Source organism: Athene cunicularia, assembly GCF_003259725.1.
Source record: "Athene cunicularia isolate RWA chromosome 14 unlocalized genomic scaffold, athCun1 chr14_part1, whole genome shotgun sequence".
Taxonomy (NCBI): Eukaryota; Metazoa; Chordata; class Aves; order Strigiformes; family Strigidae; genus Athene; species Athene cunicularia.
The window spans coordinates 14,358,650-14,378,767 of record NW_020799118.1 but is presented as its reverse complement, the minus strand read 5'-3'; the positions used below and the strand labels follow the sequence as shown (position 1 = coordinate 14,378,767).

General features: G+C 51.4%; 2 protein-coding genes across 8 annotated transcripts in view; one reads left to right on the top strand and one right to left on the bottom strand.

Moving 5' to 3' along the window:
* PKD1 (polycystin 1, transient receptor potential channel interacting) overlaps positions 1 to 9,621 on the top strand; it is a 58,178-nt gene extending 48,557 nt beyond the window's left edge. Inside the window, exons 38-46 of one of the 2 annotated variants that reach the window (XR_003399470.1) lie at positions 261 to 388; positions 753 to 921; positions 2,234 to 2,359; positions 2,517 to 2,691; positions 3,303 to 3,590; positions 4,033 to 4,167; positions 4,429 to 4,743; positions 5,107 to 7,599; positions 9,610 to 9,621. Coding sequence is in view for 1 of the 2 variants with exons in the window: in XM_026859012.1 (XP_026714813.1) it covers positions 261 to 388; positions 753 to 921; positions 2,234 to 2,359; positions 2,517 to 2,691; positions 3,303 to 3,590; positions 4,033 to 4,167; positions 4,429 to 4,743; positions 5,107 to 5,715 (1,945 nt within the window). In the remaining variant the exon portion in view is untranslated. The other variant, XM_026859012.1, reaches the window with a different exon arrangement.
* A 300-nt stretch (positions 9,622 to 9,921) lies between these two features.
* Positions 9,922 to 20,118, bottom strand: part of TSC2 (TSC complex subunit 2) — a 33,567-nt gene continuing 23,370 nt past the window's right edge. For 3 of the 6 annotated variants that reach the window (XM_026859014.1, XM_026859015.1, XM_026859018.1), the window contains 11 exons: positions 19,930 to 19,998; positions 17,585 to 17,745; positions 16,733 to 17,235; positions 15,800 to 15,875; positions 14,855 to 14,941; positions 14,444 to 14,630; positions 13,247 to 13,386; positions 12,955 to 13,033; positions 12,197 to 12,288; positions 11,820 to 11,918; positions 9,922 to 11,437 (listed from right to left, as the gene is read on the bottom strand). In XM_026859014.1, the coding sequence (XP_026714815.1) occupies positions 11,270 to 11,437; positions 11,820 to 11,918; positions 12,197 to 12,288; positions 12,955 to 13,033; positions 13,247 to 13,386; positions 14,444 to 14,630; positions 14,855 to 14,941; positions 15,800 to 15,875; positions 16,733 to 17,235; positions 17,585 to 17,745; positions 19,930 to 19,998 (1,661 nt within the window). In that variant the 3' untranslated portion in view covers positions 9,922 to 11,269. The remainder of the gene's footprint in view (positions 11,438 to 11,819; positions 11,919 to 12,196; positions 12,289 to 12,954; positions 13,034 to 13,246; positions 13,387 to 14,443; positions 14,631 to 14,854; positions 14,942 to 15,799; positions 15,876 to 16,732; positions 17,236 to 17,584; positions 17,746 to 19,929; positions 19,999 to 20,118) is intronic. The other 3 variants (XM_026859016.1, XM_026859017.1, XM_026859019.1) reach the window with 1 other exon arrangement.

The following is a 20,118-nucleotide window of genomic DNA, read 5'->3' as shown; positions in this document are numbered from 1 at the left end:
ACCCCCCTGGTCTGCTCCTCCTCTAGGTGCTGAGTAGATTCAATCACCTTTAGATCTTGCATGTCAAATAAACATTTTCCTCACCTTGGAATGGGTGGAAACGCTGCCCTCTGCCTGCTAGTCAGGCACCAGGGAGGGGAGCAGTCCAGCTTAGTGCTCCAAAACTCAGTCCCTTGCTCCAGGTGAAGCACTGATGGTCATGGGTGAGCCCTGCAGAGCTGCCCAGGAGCTCTGCCTCTCATGCTTCTTTCCTACTGCAGGTCAGATCAGTTCTGGGTCTGGATGTCGCAGGTCTTCCTCCCGTACCTCTACAACAACCAGTCGGGTCAGGAGAGCTACAGCACCACGCTGGGGACAGCCCGGCTGCGCCAGCTCAGGCTGCAGGAGGGTAAGTGGGCTTTGCTGTCACCAGGGGGATGGTGACATTCCTGGAGGAATGAAAAGTCCAGGGCTGGGTGCAGCTGGGGCTGGGTGAAGCCAGGCAGAGGTGATTGAGGCAGGTTTTTCTTTGCAGTGTGTGTATTAGTGTGCCTCTGGCTCTGCTCCTGCAGAGGTGAAGTGGGGCGGGTGATCACAGGGGTTTACACTGAAGAGAGAGGTTGGCTTGATTTCTGGAGCTGGGACTGAGGGCGTGGAGGTGGAGGGGGCTTGGGAAGAAGAGAGATGTTGAGTGTGAGAGCTCAGCTGCGTGCCCCAGCACTGTTTGGCTGCCTTGGGCTCCCCGTGGGATGACAGTGTTGATCTCGTTCCAGTTGAGTGCCAGCACAGCGCCTGGGACATCCTGCACGGCGTGGGCACGGCTGCCAGGGAAAACTGCCCCCCCTCACACGGCTTCTCTACCGCTGACTACGCGGCTGGCTGGGAGAGGGCGGCCGTCAATGTGACAGCGGCCTGGTCCTACTCACCACCCGACCTGCCGGGGTAAGGAGCTGCCCAGCCTGCACCCACACCCCTGCTCCACCTGTGGCATCTTTCCCATTGATTCCCAGCACCCACCCGCACCCTGCCCCTCAGTGAGGCCACCTGCAGTCCCCGAGTGTAGAAAAAGCTACTTTGGCTATGGGGAAGGAAAACAGTTGGAATAGGCTGCCAGAACACTGCATGTTCCTAGGTACATACATTTTGCACCAGGGCAGGGTCAGGCTGGCTCTTAGGAAGTATTTCTTTGCAGAAGGGGCGTTGGAATGGGCTGCCCAGGGCAGGGGGGAGTCCCCATCCCTGGAGGGGTTGAAGAGTCGGGTTGACCCAGCGCTGAGGGATCTGGTGGAGTTGAGAATGGTCAGTGTGAGGTTCATGGTTGGACTGGAGGAGATTCAAGTTCTTTTCTAACTGAGATGATTCTGTGAGGGGTTCAGATAATGTAGCTACAGAATACAATTGCTAATGATTACCTCTTATTTTTCTGCTAAATTGCTTTGGTAAGATAAGACACAGCTGACATTCAAGGGATAATATAAACATAATTCATGTCTGCATTATGAATTATATTTATCCATCAGTGCTAAGGCAAGCAAAGCACTTGGTATGCCCATAGGTGGAGGAAAGGCAATCAACAGATTGCCAAATAAATACTTCATTTAAACAAACACAGGCTAAACATCAGTTGTTCATTTCATCTGAATAAAGTTTTCTTAAGAATTCTGTAAATATTTCTAGACTGGCACATTCTAGACTGGCAAACTGCAATTAAATACCGAAATGCCAAAGGCTTTCCCTGAACGCATCCACCCTGGCAGTGGGAGTGGTGAGAGGCACGTAGCTACCACTCACCCGCCTTCCCTGGCCACATGAATGGCTGAAGGGCTCCGCAGTGTCCTCAGCCTGGGGCAGATGGTTCAGCTCTTCAGGGCAGAGACAAGCTGCAGAACGAGGTGACCCCACCGCCTGCAGAGACCAATGGGGCAGCACTGGTGTTCTGTTAAAGTGGGTTAGGGGAGATGGGCCTTCCCCAGCCTGCGGGACGTGAAATCGCTGTTGGTTTCTGTGCTGTTTGTTCCTGGATGTGTTGTCATTGAAGTCTGGGGCACCACGGGGCATGGGGCTGTTCTGGGGCTGAGAACGCTGATATGGGTCCATGCGCTTCTGTAATTTGTGAAAGAAATAACGAGGCAGCTTTGCCCCTTGGATGTGCAGCACAGGGTCGGGGTTGGCATCTGCATGCTTGCTCCTGGCGTGCCACGCGGTGGCTGTTCTGTCCTTCAGCTCTCACCCCACAATTCCTCTTCCTCCGCAGGGTCTGGTACTGGGGTTACATCTCCTTCTACGACAGCAGCGGTTATGTGCAGGAGCTGGGGGCTTCCCTAGAGGAAAGCAGGGCCCGGCTGAACTTCCTTCAGCAGCACACTTGGATCGATAACATGTAAGTGTGGTGGGGGCAGAGGAAATGTTCTGCCATCACCCAGGTTTTGAAGGGGTGCTGCTGGAGTGTCAGGCTCTGTGATCCTACCAAACAGCAGCACCAAAGCCTGGAGCTGGCATTCTCCCAGTGCCTTGAGCTGCTCCTCTCCCCTCCGCAGGAGCCGGGCAGTCTTTGTGGAGCTGATGCAGTACAACCCCAGCGTGGACCTGCACGCTGCCATCACCCTGCGGCTGGAGTTCCTGGGCGCCGGCCAGGCCATCGCTGCAGTCACCATCAGCCCCTTCCCGCTGCTGCGGCTCAGTGGGGGGGTCACGCTGCAGCTTCTCATGATGGTCAGTGTGTTACCTCCCCTCCACATTCCTCTCCCCTCTCGGAGGGCTCTGGGGACCCATTGCCGGGGCTCCTGGAAGGGCAGCGTTGGTCACTGTGGACTACGGCTCCCCTGCCTGAGGCTGCTTGTCCCTGTGCTGGTCACCGTTCCGCTTGCAGGCCTGGGTAGTGCACAGAAAACATCTCCCACACCACTGAGGGGAAGGAGATTCCTCCTGTCTGGCAACATTTGTTGGTCTTGTCTCAGCCCTTTTGATTCCTTGAGCTTATGCCTTTCACTGTGGAAACTTGAGGCTTTTGTTGTTCTGCCCTCGGTGGGGCCATCAGCCAGCTGAGCCATGTCCCTGGAGACCCTGCCTGGGCCAGGGTTTTGTGTAAATAGAGCTTGGGTGCTGCCACCCTGCCACAAGTGCACTGGAGGTGGCTTGAGGAGGATCACTGCGAGGGCAGGAGGGAGCAGGGCTTGGAGAGAGCAAGGAAGGTGTGGGAGAACTCGGGGGTGTTCTCCAGCCTAGTGCGTGGGGCTTTGGCTGTCCTAGGGTGTTGCAGGTGCAGTCTCATGGTCGAGCATTGCCCTCTCTCTTCCCTGCTCACGTCTGTGTTCCTCCTCCAGGTCTTCCTCATGATGTTTGTGGTCTACTTTGTGGTGTCCGAGTCACTGTCCATCAAGAAGGAAGGCAGAGCCTACTTCACCCTGTGGGGCAACTATGGCCAGTGGGTCTTCATCCTCCTCACCACGTGCACCGTGGTGGTGCACCTCAGCCAAGCCACCCTGGCTGACCAGCAGTGGCTCAAGTACCTCAACAACCGCAGGGGTTTCACCAACTTCTACCAAGTGGCCTTTCTCAACACCGTCTTCAGCACCTTGGCTGCATCCCTCCTCTTCCTCCTGACCGTGCAGGTATGGGGAGCGTCGAGTGGGAGCAGTGTGTGGGCAGGGGGTGTGCGTTGGTTCTCTGTGTGCTGCAGCAGGGACAGCAAAGGGCCCTGAAGTAAAAACAAGTATAAGATTGTGCCAGACACTGATCAAATGCGACGGGGCTGCTGCCACATCCAGACCTACTGCAGGACAGGACTGGTGGGCAGTGATGCCACAAGCTGTGGCACTTGGGGTCTCTGAAGCCTTTGAGCCCTCAGTTCCCTTGGGGAACTCAGCCCCGTGCAGCTGATGGGATGATTTTGTCCACAAGGAGCCCCTTGACCAGGGTGTTCTCTGCTCTGCCAGCATTTCCATTTTGCAGACTCATAGAACTGTTCAAAAGACCCTTCCCGGGGCTGGGAAGATCTCTCATCATCTGCTGTGATGGGCCCTGCCGTAACACCATCCTCTCTCTCGGTCCCAGGCTGCCCAGCAGCTGCGTTTCGTCAGGCAGTGGTCTGTGTTCGGGAAAACCTTTCAGAAGTCTGCAAAGGAGCTGACTGCTGCAGGGCTGGCGTTCGCTGTCCTCATCCTGGCCTATGCTCAGCTCGGCTTCCTGGTAAGTAACTGCTGTCCCCTCTCGCCTCGCTAGTGCCTGGCTCTCGGTGAGGGCATCCCGGGATCGTGTTGCCCTCATCCCTCGCCACGCCGTGGCTGTGAGCGGAGCCCAGTGGGCCCTTAGGGTGCTGCAGGCCAGGCGGCTTCAGCCAGGGGCTCCTCAGGGCTCACACTTTGTAGGACAGGGTAATGGATATCGGGGGTCAGGGGAATGTTTTGCCACTGATTCCTTCTCATTCTATCTCCAATGTCCCCTCTGCAGCTCTTCTCCTCCTCCTCGGAGTCCTTCCGCAGCGTTGGCAGCAGCCTCCTGCTGCTGTTTGCCATGCTGCGGGGCAGTGTGAGCCTCCGCCCCTGCCTGCCCGAGTCCTCAGGCCTCTACTACCTGTTCTGCACCAGTTACATCGTCCTGGAGGTGTGGATCGTGCTGAGGCTGTTCACCGTGGTGCTTATCCACAGCTACCGGGAAATGCACTTTGAGCTGTACCGCCCCGCCTTCGAGCCGCAGGACTACGAGATGGTGGAGCTCTTCGTGCGCAGGCTGAAGATGTGGATGGGCTTCAGCAAAGCCAAGGAGGTGGGCACAGCCTGGGGTCTCTGTGGAGAAGGAGCCCGGTAGCCACCCGTAGATATTTGTGGAGAATCAGCATGTGCTGTCCTCAGCCTGCCTTTGCCCCTGGCTCCTTCCTGCTGCTGATCATGGGTTCCTCTGGCCCACGAGGGCTTGGAGCAGTGGCTGTCCCTGCAGGCCCAGGAGCTGGGTTAGCGATGGGGCCTTGTAGGGGTGTGTGCTGCCAGTTCTCAGTCCTGCGGTTCCCCAGGGTTTATCTGGGGTCTGTCCCCAGCTCCATGCCGGGGCCTGGCCCCCCCAGAAGGGCTGTTTGGAGCAGGACCCACATCCCAGCTCCTAAAATAATTCTGCTCCCCTGTTCTCTTCCAGTTCCGGCACAAGGTCAGGTTCGAAGGGATGGAGCCGCTGCCATCCCGGGATTCCAGTGACTCCAAATCCTTCCGGGGCCCCACTCCCAGCGCTGCCTCCGACAGCTCCAGGGCCTCCACCTCCTCCAGCCAGCTGGATGGGCTGAGCCTGGTGCTGAGCACCCGTGACAGCCTGGAAGTGGATGCTGACATCCAACGTCTCCTTTCCCTCTTCGAGATGCTCCTCGCCCAGTTTGATCGCGTCAACCAAGTGACAGAGGACGTGTACCGCATCGAGCACCAGCTGGAGGGCTCTCGCAGCCGCCGTTCCCGGAGGAGGTACGCCCAGTTCTCGGAGGGCATCCTCGGCACGGAGCAGGGGCCCTCGCCCGAGATCTCCTCTGACACGGACCTGCAGCCCCCACGGGACGCCCCGCTGACCCCCCACTCTCCCGCCACCCCGCGAGGCAGCCGGGGCTCTGTGCCCAGCCGACTCCTTCGAGCTAGCCGAGGCATCAGCGTGGCATCTTCCGTGCTGCCCCCACACAAACCCTATGCTGCCGGAGCTCCGGCTGTCAAGAAGAAACGGCCCCTCCGGGCCAAGAACAGGGTGCACCCCACTGTCAAATAACGGGCAGTGTGTGGGCATGGCGGGGAGCAAGGCCCGGGCAGGGTGGGGAGCGCCTGGGAAGAGGTTTGCGAAGGGTGGGCTGTGCCCGCCGTGCAGACCTGGAGCCTCAGGAGCTGCTGCTTCTGAAAGCTCCTGCCGAGAGGGCTGCTGCCTGCACTGCAGGGGGCTGCTGCCTGCACTAAGGCTGCTCCTGCACCGCGGGGCCTCTGCCTGCGCCACAACCTGCACAGCCACTGTCCTCCCCAGGCCCTGACAGCCACCTCCTGCCTGGTGGTTTCCAGCATTGGGGTTGGGTGGAGAAGGCTGAGCCTTTCCCGCGGGATCAGGGTGCAGCAAAAACCCCTCTTGGGGTAGGGCAGTATTAAAAAGTTGTATTTTTTTGTTAAATGGCCGCTGGCCCAAGGCCGCCTTGCTGGGGCCTGGCACGGGGGGGCTGGGACAACACTCACCTCCCTTCCCCACTGGCTGGGCCGGAGGGAGAGGGTGAGGGGAGAGCCCCAGGCCTTGAAGGTTTGAACTGAGTCTTGGATTGTTGTTGACCAGTCACACTGTGGAGGAAAGCTACAGGTTTTGAGAAGATATTTAACCTTTTTTTTTTTTTTTTTAAGCATAAATATATATAGATATAGATAAATGATATCTAAGCCCAGATCAGTTAATTTCCAATATTGGCTACTTTTATCCTCTGGAAATTGGTACTATTATTTGTATTTAAAGACACCCAATATTTAAAACAAATGACATTGCAAGCTGCAGTGAGCTGCTGGCCCTACTGCCTGGCCAGGCTTGAGGGGATGGCGAGCGGCAGCTCAGCCCCAGGGCTGCAGCTCCAGGCAGGGGGTTGCTGCAGCGCTGGCTTCGCTGCGGCCCCCCACATCCCCCCAGCCCTGCCCCGGCGCTCACCCCACCCTGCGGTGGCCCATGGGCGCTGCTGCCCGCTTGGCTTTTCTAATCCAAGGAATGTATTGACGTAAGTATATGTTTGGGGGTTTTTTTTGTTTGTTTACTTGTTCATATGTACTGCCCAGCACTTTAAACAATGCTTTCCTCAGCTAACAATGACACACGCGGTCTAACAAGAACGGGATAATATATCATAAAAGCAGTATTTTTTTGTTTTGATTTGGTTTTGTTCATTTGTTTAAATTGTAAACTGAGCAAGCACTGATGAAGTGAACGCAGCCCCCAGCACACCCCAGCCTGAGGCAGCCGGGCCAGGAACTCCCAGCATCTTCCCTAGAGAAGCACAAAATCAGGGGAGGCAGGTGAAGCCCTAAAGGAGCTTTTGTTGGGGTCCCTGCCCTCGCCCCGCAGCTCCCCAGGACTCACTGGGCTACAGCCGGCCTGTGCTTGCTGTACCCAGCCGGGGAGGGGCTGTGCCACGGGCCCCTCCTGCTCACAGACGGGGTGCTGAGCAGCAGCCGGAGCCTCCCCAGGGGCAGCCAGAGCCTCCCCAGGGCCTGCGTTCACTTCGTCATTGCCATTTCACCTGATGTATATTGTAAGTAATTTATATGGGTTGGTCTGTTTTTTTCTTTTTTTTAAATGTATATATTTTTATATGTTTGCTATATTTTCATAGCATCGGTAACATGTTTGAAACATGTAGATAGGGGACAGAATATTATTGTCAGAGTTATTTAAAGGATGTATTAAGTGCTTCTTCCTGGGAATGTCCTGTGTATATAAGTGTGAGGTGTCTGTGTGCGTGTGGTGCGTGTGCTCTCCCCCTCCGCCGCGGTTCGCCGGTGCTGGGTGGTGGGTGCCCAGCGCCTGCCCCCACCTCGGGAAGCGCCAGGGGGGCACCGAGGGGCCTTAGGCAGCGAGTCCAGACAGGCAGAGCCATGGGGCAGGGGCCTGGGCGCTGCTGGCGGCCCTGGCAGAGTGAGGGGTGTCCCAGCTGCCTCATCACGTCACTTCCTGGGTCTCCCCATCCTGCTCCCAGCTGGTCAGATGCTTTTAAAGATTTTGTTCCCGCTGTCCATGGGCTTCCTTGGCTCCTGGCACCCTTATGGGCAACTGAAGGAGGACACAGGAGGGCCCAGGGGTGCTCTCTGGGTTTGGTGTAAGTTCCCTTTGAGAAACTCAGGTGCTGTGAAGGCCGGAGGCTGGGGGAAGGTTGCAGAAGGATGCGGGCAGGGGGAAAACAAGTGTGGGGTGACTTGGAGTGAGATGGGGGTCAGTCACCATAGAGGTGTTTGAAGGCGCAGAGTGCAGGGGGAAGCAGAGGAAAGATTAGTGGTAACCATGAAGCTTTTTAGTAGAAGGAACAGCAGGTAGAAGCGAGGACAGAGAAGGGCCTGGAGTGCAGGAGAGTAGCTGGAGGATCCAGCCGGGTGGCAGTGGGTGCCTGGTGCAGGCAGAAGGGGCAGCGAGGGCCCCAGAGTCCCCATGAGCCCAGGGCTGGGCCTGGTGCTGGCGGTGTGAAGCTTTGCACACGAAGGATTTGTTCCAGCTTTTACAAACAGCTCCATCTGCTCCAGAACTCTGACTCTATCTAAAACCAATTTTCAAGCCAGAGATTTAAAACTTTTAGCCTTGTATTTTTTCTGGTTCCTTTTACTTCACCAAGCAGCACAGCCTCTGGGCTCGCTCTGGTCGGTGCCCCCGACTCTTTCGGCAGTGGGTACGGTGGTGGTGGCTACAAGCCCTGGCCAGATCCCCTGAGCTGTACCAGGGTACAGCTGATAACGGCGCTGGGCACATGCTGCTGAGCTCGTGGGTCCTCCCTGCTGTAGGAAGGACGTAGTTATAAAGCAAAATAAAACACCTGCCCCAGAACAACCACTTCTAGCCTCCAGCTCTGCCCTGCAGCCCTTTCCTACTGCAGTGGAGCAAGGTGTGTAGATCCAGCAGCCCCTGAGGGCCATGGGGGTACATTCCGTGAGGAAAACGAACCAAGCAGGTCTTGGATATCTCTTGCATCTTCAAGAGTGAAAAAGTTCAGTTCAGGAGCCCCAGATCAGCTCTCAGCTGTGTGTGCTTGTTTAAAAGAGGTTGGTGAGAAGAGTTAAGTGCAGGAGGGAGAGACGCAGGCAAGAGGCAGCGGCAAGCAGGGCCCTGACTGCTCTGAAAAGCCTTTAATAAGCTACGGGGAGGTGAGCGGGCGCTGGGGGCCTGGGGTGCCCCCCCAGGGAAGCATCAGGATTCTTGTCCCTATTTCTTCCAGAGCTTTGCTCTGCGTGTGAGTGTGACTTGATGCGTGTGACTGACCAAGTGCTGCTTCTAACCGAAGCGGAGCAGCACCAGGATAGGACAAGTGCCCTCCTCCCTCCCTGCGCTCGAGGGACGGAGAGCAGCTTGGGAACCCACCCTTGTTCCTTGAAAAGCCAAAGGCCTCCGTGAGGGCACGGGGGGCACCACCGCCAGCTTTCAAACAAATCATAGTTCTCATGGCAGCATTTATTTGTACAAAACTCCAGCACCACTCGCAGGGCTCCCTACCTGTCCCAGCCGAGGCACCACATACACGTGCTGAGGTGCAGCCAGAGGTACCGAGCCTGGAGTGAGACCCCTGACAGCAATAAACTTGACTTTGCAGCCCTCGCTCATCAATACTCCTGAATGTGTATTTCTGTGTTTGTAGTCACCAAGAGATGGTCTTATTTATTGTCTTAAGTCTCACAAAGATGAAATAGTATCAAGCTGCTTAAATAAAAAAAACCTCTATCCATTAGTTTAAAAGGGAGAGGGAGGGACTTACATAAGTGCTTTTTGTTGTTTGTTTTTGTTTTGTTTGTTTTTTTTTTTTAAAAAAAAGAACAGATGATTGTGACCAATATGCCAACTGTTACTGTCTGGTCAGCATTTCACTGCAAACAAAAATAGCATATTTTGTAACTGTGGGGATGTTTCTTAAAAAAATGACAAGGTCAAATAAAAGATGACTGCTAGGCCCTGGCTCTGGTGCTTTTGTTACACTCACTCCAGCCCCCTCACTGTGACCAGCGAGAGCTCAGACAGGACTCAGGCATGAAGTGGCCAGAGCTAGTCCAGGACCAGTCCTCTTTCCCCCCCCTTGTCATTCTTGTGACTGGAGTTTTAATGAAGGTCTCCTGGCCAACACAAGCCCCTTCCTTAAACCAGCCACCCTGTGATTATCAACAGGGGGGGTGGCAGTGGTCAACGTGAAGGAGACTTGGCCAAGGCAGAGCAGAAAACTGCAAGGGGAAAGCAGGAAAGAATTTACATTATTACAAAACACAGTTTGAATCTTCCCAGGCCAGCAAGAACCCACTGACCATACGAATATTTTATTTCCTTTATGACTTATAAACACTCAAAACACAACATAGACTTAGAGTTCCCAAACAGCCCTGCACAAGCCAGTAGCATCACTTTTGTCCCCTCACCTGTCACTTCACAGTTCCGGGTGCAGATTGCACTTGTCTTCCTCTCCCTCACGCGGGCGCTGCTGTTACCTCTTGCCACGCTCCCCATTTATCGACAGAGCAGGAGAAAAAGTACTCACAGTATAGTCCAGCTTAACATGGTTTCTCCCAGTTGGGTAGTGTAGTGTCTGATGACCATCTTCGCACAGATGGGCTATGTCACCCACCCCAGCTGCACACGGGATTGCTCCGAACCGCTTCAGCAGCCGGGGAGACTGTCACGCTGCGTCCGTGCAACGGGCACAACTGGCTCAGAGATGATGCCCCACGACGTCAACAGTCTTTCAAAACAGGATTTACCGGGTGCACAGAGAAGGACGAGAGTTACCCCCAGCATTGCTGCAGCCAGCGGAAACTCTGCAGATCAGCCTCAAAGCCGGGTCCAGCCTCAGGCTAAACCCTTTGGGTCAGACCCCTCGTCACAAGGAATTCGTGGCCCGGCTCTGCCATTCTGTGCTCTGGCCAGTGGCATCCGCCTCCCCCTTCTGTGTCACCTCTGGTAGCAAAATCATCTCTGCTGAATGAGGGAGGGTTTGCTGGGAATCTCTCAAAATGGAGACAAATCCTTGGGAATTTAAGCAGCACATCTGGCAGGTGACTCAAGAACCCAAATGAACTCTTACCAGAGCTGGCGGCAGAACGAGCCTGAAGAGTTCAAGTGCTGAGAGGCACTGAGGCCTGGAGAGGAGATGGGATTCCAGGTGCTTAGAAATAGTTATTTTGTTATTTCATTCCCAATAAAGTCATCAAAATTCCCACAATTCCTGCACCTTCCAACTTCCAACATGAAGAACTGCAGAATATCAGACTTGGTCAGCTTCCACCAGACGCTGGTGTGGAAGGAGCCCAAAAGAAAGGTTCTGCAGGAAAGTTCCCACCAGAGATGGAAGCCTTGAAATAGCTCGAACCAACTAAAACCAAAACATGGCGTGTTGGGGCCTCTCCAGGAGCGTGTGCTGGGGGTACAGGGTCCTCCTCAGGCTGTGGCAGGCTCAGGCCTCCCGGTCCAGGTTCAATGCCAAGTCCACGTGCAAGCAGCACAGGCACACGGCGCCATCCAGCCCCGCTCCGCAGGGTCTGCACAGCCACACGGAGCCACACCACAGGTCAAACGCTTCTGCTGCCCCGTCCGTCGCAGGACGGACACCCCGACCTGCTGGGATCTACACGAACTCGGTGAAATCGTCCACCGAGGAGATGAGCCGCTTCCTCTGCCCGGTCTCGTAGGTGGGAGGAGGGTCCTGAGGGATCTGTGGAGGCGGCTTTGTCGGAGCTGATGGGTGCATCTGCAGGGGAAGGCCGGGAGTCTGGTACTGGGTTTCTTCACGTAGCTGAAAGTCAAACGAGAAGGGGTGAGCTCCACCCTCCCTGATACTCTCTTTGCTCTCCACAAGGGCAGGGCAGCACAGCTCGCTCAGCACAGCTTGTCCAGCCCCAGCACGGAGCCCGGCGGGAGCAGCTCCGGGTGCAGGCCCCCACCCTGCCGCCGCCCGGGCAGCTGTCAGCAAGCCCAGACCTCTGCAGCTACCCTGATCATTCCCACAAGAGCTGAATTCCACCCTTCGCACACGTGTTCCTTCTCTTACTCAGCAAGATGCAAGAGATGATTTTACGTGCCTTATTTGTAATGAGGCTCTAAGATAGAGCCCGGCTGCAAACCCCTAGAACAGCTTTACTCATCCAGTTCCAAACCCCTACAACAGCTTTACTCACCCGGTGCCGTAGCCTCTTGATATGCCGGAGCCTGGCAATCCATTTGGATGGGTAAGTGTCTGTGGGGTTCGATCGGCTGTGATGAACCTGGGAAGCCATCTGGTTTGGGAAGGGCAGGGAGAAGCCAAGAAAGAGGAGGCACGTTAACATAACCAAGACAATAAAATTAACTGAATGTTTTAGTACAGTTTGACAGCAACTGAAATACAGCTCTAAGTTATAACTGTTCACGTGCTAACTCTGACTTAAAGGTTGACAGCAGTAATTGAAAACTCATTTATTTGCTTTAGCAAACCCTACGCATTTCCACAGAAGGTGACGATGGACCAAGACACCAGCAGAAAGACGGGGGGTCTCAGGGAGCTCAGGGGACTCACGTTAGCGTGCAAGGCCATCTGACGGGCTACGAATGGCAGGTTCTTATCGGAGATGATCTTAGCGACGCTCGTGTCTACAAGACCCTCCATGTCTTTATTTTAAAAGAAGAAGAAAAAGAATTCTTGTAAGACAGTTGAGAACAAGCCAGAGGTTGCCAGTAACTAAACAGAGAAGTAATAAAAGCCTGAGGGATTGCACCACCGAGTCTCAGAAGTTCCCAACTGTAACAGAACTTGCACAGCAACTTAACACAACTGGCTCTCAAATTCTGGCTGCTCTGTAAAGGCTTTGAGGAGTCCACTGGGCTCTATCACACAAACCAAAGCGTGAGCCAAAACCACCCTGGGAGTAAGGGGGAAGCAAAGGCCCCTGCAGATCACTGCACCAGCACTGCTGCACTCGCACAGAGCCACGATGGGGTGGCGAGGTGCTGCAGCGCTAGGAAGGACAGCAGAGAGCACCCCAGAGCCACAGGGATCTCCACAGTCCTCCTGTATTCCCCAGCATGTGCGGGAGGGACCCGCTCGACTCTGCTGGCACTGTGTCTCCAGCTTGAAGATAAGTTGGAGTGGTAGAGTGGGAAGATACCTCTTATCTCAGGGAAGATTCATGAGCAGGACATCTCCAGATACAACTGGGCAGCAAATTGGTTTCAGAGAGTCCCTCTGGGAAATTTTTACTTTTGAAACACAAGAAGACTCCAAAGTGAAGGCAGTTATTGCACCAGCAATACAGGAAAGGCTGGAGGGTTTCCTACCTTTCCGACACTGCAGCGTCACCAGGTTACAGTCATAGTCCAGTGGTGTGATGATAACATGCACAAAATTGAACTGACCCTAATGAGAAAACCCATAAAACAGCATTATACATTTACTGGCAGCCATCGTGACTGTTGTGAATGTCATAAACCAAGACATGTGAACCCACCAAGGCAAATAACCTCCATTCATGATCTCAGCACTGTTTGCTAAGATAACACACATCAGATTAAAGTTCTAGGAACAGCCACATGCCTCTTTTATAACACACCCACAGGTAGAATCCTGTACCTTTATTGTTCCCAGTTTAAAGTCTTCTCCAGAATCATTGTAAACGATAGAAACAAAATCATTCCCGAGGTGCCTCTTCTTGTCACAGCGATATTTATCCAAATCCTTTGTGGGCATCAGAGTAGCAATGTGGAAAATGGCTGAAGAGGAAAAAAGAAAAATTGTGAGGCTGGCCTGGGATTATGAGTAGCAGTGGTCAACATGCAGCACTTGTCTGGAAGACAAGGTAGTACCAGCAGCACAATAATAAAAAGTGTTAAATTGTGCTCCCTCGAGAGTCTTGTCCCCGTCTGAATCCAGCTGCATCCAGCCCCAGTGGGCTGCTCCTGCGGTGCCAGGAGCCTCACAGCTCTGCTCCTGCCAGTTCTGAGGCGCTGCCCTGCAGAGCCTTCTCTAGCACTAGGCTCAGCAAAGTCAGTCCAGGGCCTGGCTTTCCACACACACCTGATGCCCACTGGAGAAGTGTGCTCACCCAGCTGGGGTAGCCAGCTCTCTGCTCACAGAACACAAACAGGGGACTGCAGAAATGCTCCTGGGTATTTTTTCCATGACTGCAGGAGCATGGTGAGTAGAATCTGGTTTGAGGAGGAAAAATTAAATAGCTTAAACCAGGACTTCCCCCAATTGAGCTCTGCAGAGCACAAGAGCCACAGTAACTGCAGCTGCTCCACTGAACCAGCCTAAGCAGGACAGCAGGGATGAAGAGAGATGTATGAAAACATGTGGGAAGTTCATCCAGATCCTGGATGTTCTCTGCACTGCTTGGTGCTGCAGGAGCTGGGTAATGCTGCAGTCCAATTAGCAGTGACCACAGTAATGACAACCTCCTGCTTTCAACACCCATCTTCAGAGAAGCGATTAGCAGAGTTCTGACCCCACCCTCAATTAACAGCCTTCATAGTAGCTCAGGGACAGCTTATTCTACAAACCTCTACAACAATCCGTATCAGCTTTCAATAGAGCAGACTATTTTAAAAGTAAGCAGTATGATTTTTTTTTTTTTCCTTAAATAAGGCCAGTACTTCTCCCAAACTTTAATACATGGCTTGCAGAGACACCAGAGAGAGAACGGGAGGAGAAGAGAGCCCCAGGTCGTCTTTACTACCTCCCTCAAAAGGAAACAGTTTGCAAAAGGCAGGTCAGTGTTAGGATGAGAAAAGCCCACCCTTCCACTTCCAATTTGTGGGGCCACCTTACCTTGCATGATGTCATCATGCCAACAGTAGGTAAACTGTCCATCCTCTCCACACACATCCAGGCCACCAAGGTAAATTTTATCAGGCTGACAGTCTTTGAGCTCAATGAGCTTCCCTAAGCCAGTCAGGAACTCTGTGTAGCGATAGGATCCGTGTTCGTTTGACAGAATTGCGATCTCGTTGTTGCTCTAGGAGATAAGAACAGGGGAGTCCCACACGGAATGCTAAGCGTGCTCAGTCAGCACAAGCGATGAGGTTATTACCCTCCTAGAAGGGCTTCACGCAGGCACTGATTTTTAGTGCAAGAAATGAAGGAAAAGCGAGTCTAGAACAGGAGCAGGATAAATTGTGGTGCCTGGCCTCCTGCTGAGATGTCGCCGTCAAAGGATTGGTGCATCTGCACACAACTCACCTGGCCTTCCCCAACGTAGAGCACTGCAATCTTGTGGGTGTCGTAAGAAGGAATTTGATCCAGGAGCTGCACCGATCTTTCAAATGTCTACAATCAAAATGATCAAAATCTTTAAAAACTTATCTCTGCACATCCACTGCCCTCCCTAAAACCCTTCAGGACAACGACAGCACAATGTCAGCACAGATTCCTGACCCTCATTAGTGTCCCCCTCAGTGAACCCCGCCCTACCCGGTTCTGCAAGGGCACAGTGCATCATTTGTCACCACACTTCCTGGGTTCTATACTGCAGATGAGATTAATCTGGCAAACTGCAGGGGTTAGATGCAGTCACCAGGACAAATTACATTATATCTTCATTTAAGCTCCAAGCATGAAAAATCATTCTGTCTCCTGCTCTGAAGACTGTTCTCAGCCAAGGGCATCACCTCATCCCACCCAGGCTCCCTACTGCCCAACCACCTGACCCTAAAGGGAGGGAAAAACTATCTGTGGGAGCTCTGTGGGGCTAAGTTCACAAGAACCCCATCCCAGCAGTACTTCTCCAGGTAGTTAATGACTAATTTCTCATATGACCCCAGAAAGCCTCTTGCCCACTCCCCATCACACAGAGGCCTGACAGGTTTGTCTAGTGGCGCTCTGCCAGTATCACCTAATGCTCAGTTTTCATCCTGCACTCCTCCTATCAACAAAACTCCACACATTATCCTGTCTTCTGGCACCAAGAAAATCTCCCAATATCTCCCATCCAGAGCCATAAAGCAAGAGCCACCAGGAGCAGGGTACAGAAAATCTCCCATCTGTAGCATTGTTGGTAGGAAACACCTTTAATAGCACCACCTGAGCTGGACATTCACTAGTATCATTTATGTTCAAAAAAAGGTAATGAAGTTAGAAGAATTAAGTACAAGAATTTTAAAAAAATAAAAAAAACGCCTTGCCTACCTCATTTGGCAACAAAAGGGGCTTGTTGTTTTCATCGCCAAAGAATGGGGAGTGGTACAACTGTAAAAACACAAAGCTAAGGGAGAGAGAAGGGGAGAAAAAAGTCCCGTTACCATGAAAATGAAGCCAATTTTGATCCGTTGTATGTATGAACATTACGTACAGAAGAAAAAGAGAAGCAATTAAAATGCTAACAGAGTATTCCTCATCTTCTAGAGACACTGTAGGTGCCTGGACTACCTGCAGTTTGTAATAGACCCCTGTCATAAAAAACAATGGTTATCTCAAACAGCAGTAGCTGCACAAATTCCCTGTTCAAAAGGCAATCTCTGCACAGAACAGAGGAGCAGGAACATGCTCCTGCCTCACAGCTACGGGGGGTGTTTCTAGGCTAGCACAGAAATGATTTTACAGACATTTGCATTTTACCTGCCCTCAGTAAGATGAAGATTGTCTCATGATGCAATTTTGGGCAACTGCCAATATCTAAAGTTCAAAAAGCAACTAGCATAGCTCCTTCTTTCCTTTCTCCTTGGTACTTTGCACATTGTATTTCTTGAACTGCAAGACTAGCAATTCATCCTGTTCACAGCAAAATTAACTCTAGGTGACCTTCACTCAGGCCACACATGCATCTGGACCCTAAATGGGGATAGTTTCCTCATGTTCTTAATCTATTTATCCATTTCTTTCACCATTTAAGAGACCCATTTCCTAAGTCACAAAGTTCATTTGGGGGTAGTGGGTACAACATGTCTGTATTAGCTCATGATAAAACAGGTAATTAATTTTTCTTTTTAGAAATACTATTTTTTTTCAAGATACTGTTTCGTAGATCCCACAGAACCAGCGGACCACTCTGAATGAATCCAGCTGTGGCTATAGCAATTCTGAGCTCGTAATTTCTAGCTCCAGAGAAGTCCCTCCACCCACCTCGGGTTTATCCCAGGTACTTTCTCAGCATTGGAGGCTGCTGTTCTGCTCTTGAAGGCATCTCTCTCGATCCTTTTCCCCCTCCTTGATGGGGCAGAGTCAGAGATGGTGTAGCCTCGGGGCCGATGCCCGGAGGGGGAGCGAGGGGAGGTGACAGGCCCGGTGCCATCCAACCCACCTGACCCCGTCACTCTGGTGTCCTCCCCCTTGCCAAGCCAACTGCACAGCCCTTCCCCTTCCAGGTTCCCAGACTGGGATTTTGATTTCACTTCTGTGCTCAGCCTCCTTGTTACTTCTCTGCCATTTGCATCTTTGAGGACCTCCTGCAGTGTCTGTAGCTCAGGGGAAGAACTCGACTTGCTGAGGGGCTGGGATGGCTGGAAGGAAAGTTCCTCCAGTGTTCGGCCCTCCTGGGACGGCAGGACTCTCCCGATGGGAATTCCACCCTCCACCAGGTCTTCTGACTTCAGAGACTTCTCGTCTTGGCTGGAGGTTGAGGAGGACTTAAAGAGGGAGAAACAAAGCTGAACAGTTTTCCTGATATGTGGAATAAAAGCTGAAAACGGTAACGCTGGAGGCACCCCTGGCACTTCCAGAGAAAGGTGAGCAGCAAGGTGCCAAGCACAAAGCAGCGCAGACCCAGGACTGAACACAACAGGTATTCAGGGCTGCTGCTATGCATGCAGTCCCTCACAAGCCACCCAAACTCTCAATCGTGAGTGGTTTTTAATATAATTAGTCAGATCTTTCAGAGGGTGACAAAAGGGATTGCTCTGGGCACAGACAATTCTCCCGTGTGTCTAACAACGGGGCTGTCACACAGGACACAACTGTAAACCTGTTTCTTCTTACCCTGCTATAAGACTCCTGGGGTTTACCAAACCGCTCCTCGCTCAGGACTTGCTCAGAACATGAAGTGTCAATGTCCTCACTCTCTGGAGACTCAACTGGGGACTCGGTTTCCTTTAGCTCCATTTCTGACGGGCTCCCTTCCTCCAGCACCACGGCTGATTCTATCGAGACACAAGGCAGAACAACTGAAGTCTGTAGAGAGGCACAGACTGGCAGGCCCCCGTCCTCTCCTCTGAAGTACCAGCCTTTTCCCTACGGGATTTCAATGGAAGGCCATACGGAATGAGTGCTCTGGTTCTTTGATTTCTTGTCATGTCAGACTTGCTCCTGGTTCCCCTTTTACATAGAGTAACTGATCATCTTACCCTCACAGCAAAGGGCTGCGTCTGCTTTGGGCAAAATAAGGGAGGTTGTTTCCAATTGTTACTGATGAACAAGCAGGGGACAGAATGAGGAAATGGGACCTTGTACATCAATGCTCAGTTATCAGGACAGACAGGAACTACAGAGATGTAAGAAAGTACAAGACTATCATTAAAGGTTCATCATTATCCAGGCAATGAAGACATCAGTTCTATGCAAGTGTGCAAAAAAGTAAAGTTTTTCTTGGATTGAAATGCAATGCTCCTGTGCCTTGTAGGGGCCTAGAAGGAGATAGCAATTTTACTAGGAGCCATTTACTGGCAGTTTGGCAGTTTTCCTAGTATGTCTCAGTAGAAGCAAAACAATTCAGCCCTAGACATATGAAAGGACAAGAGAGCAAGAGTAACACATGCACTGCAGCAATGCTGGGAGCCCTGTGTGTGGCATCGGATCAGACAAACAGTCAATGAAACCACACTGACAAGAGAGCTCCTTGGAAGCCCTGCCTACGGTGGAGGAGGTTATCGCAGCACTTAACGTTGGCTCTACTCCAGGCAGTGACCCTGACCAAAGGCTCCTCTCGGCCTTGATTTTTTGTCCTGAGGAAAAGGCTGGAGAACAGGAGGCTTCCCATTATGCACACAAGGGACTGGAAGACCAATCTGAAAGGCCAAGATTTGTTTTCCAAATAAAATAAAAATTAAAAAATTAGCACACACACATAAAAAAAGAAAATCAGCAAAATTAAAAAAGAAAAAAAAAAATCACTAAAGCAGCTTTTCCTGGATTGATTTCAGCTCGCAGGACCAAAGTTATTTCAAAGAAGCAATTAAGAGTTAGCATTGCACACACATACCTTCTAAAAAACAAAACAAAACAAAACAAAACAAAAAAAACCCACCAGAAAACAAACCAAAAAAAACCCCAAAACAACGTGCTGATCTGGTTAGCTGTCCAAGCCAGAACACACCTGCATATATCCAGTGTTTCCAAGCTTCCCTAGCTCTTACACTACTGCCAAGATTGCTGGTGTTTTTAAATAATGTGACCACTCACTAATTAGGTGGGAAGAGAACAATATGAGCAGAGAGGAGAAGTACAGAAAAATATTTTCCTGCAGCATCTTTGTGCTGCTTTAAGAGGCCTATGTCAACAACAACCAGCAGTTAAGAATACCCTGCTGCTCTACGGAGAATTTTCCAGGGAAGGAAAGAAGGCAGAAAGACATTTCAACCCTCTAATTAAAATCACAAAGCATTGCAGATTATCAAAGCACTGTAGGTGCTGCACTCATAAGGTATGCAATTTGATCTCCACTTCATTTAATTACAAAGTCTATTTTACTGAAGTGGAGAAAGATTTTGCACTACTACAGAGCCTCCAAAAAAGCTAGAATTTAGCAGGTTACTCCCTGAAATATATTTCTTCTTTTTTTTATTTAAAAAACTTTTAACCAGCATCTGTTGTAATGTCAAACTTATATATATATATGAAAGTTATATGTATCAGCTCCTTTTATCTTTTCTGTGTCCAATTCTGACAGATTCCTGTGGGCTGAGCAGCATGGGACTTTGTTTCAGGGTAGCTTGTCCTGTAGCATACTGTGCTATTCTTAGAATTGCTTTTACATTAAGCAGAACACAAAGCCAATTGTAAAATGAAGCTGAAAATAAATAATTCAATTAATCAAGCCACTCAGACATTTTGACAGGTCATTTAACATTCTGCCTCATGAACTCACAATCCACCCCCGCTAAAACAAAAGTTGCTGTAAGAAATTGTCTGCACTTGCAAATGTTGGATCTGGCTTGGACTTCTTCATGCTAGTCAAGATCCCATTTGTTGAGAGTAATGAGTCTGGGTACAGACAGGAGACATGGAAGGGGGAAATGAAGTATGAGGGACACATTTTCTATGAATCAGAGGTGTTCTTCTATGGTAATACTTTTTTTTTTTTTTTCCTTAAAGATATATAAATATACCTGCCCAGGATATGCTCCTGTGCAACTTCCCTTGACAACTGGACTGGTACATGGAAGAGAAAGAGGCCACTGCAAAGGGAAATCAAGTGAGCAGCTACATCAAAAGGAAGGAGAGACTATATGAAAAAAAAAAAAAATTAAAAAGCACAGAGTTTAAAAATGTAACCAAGAGCCTATTTAAAAATAAAT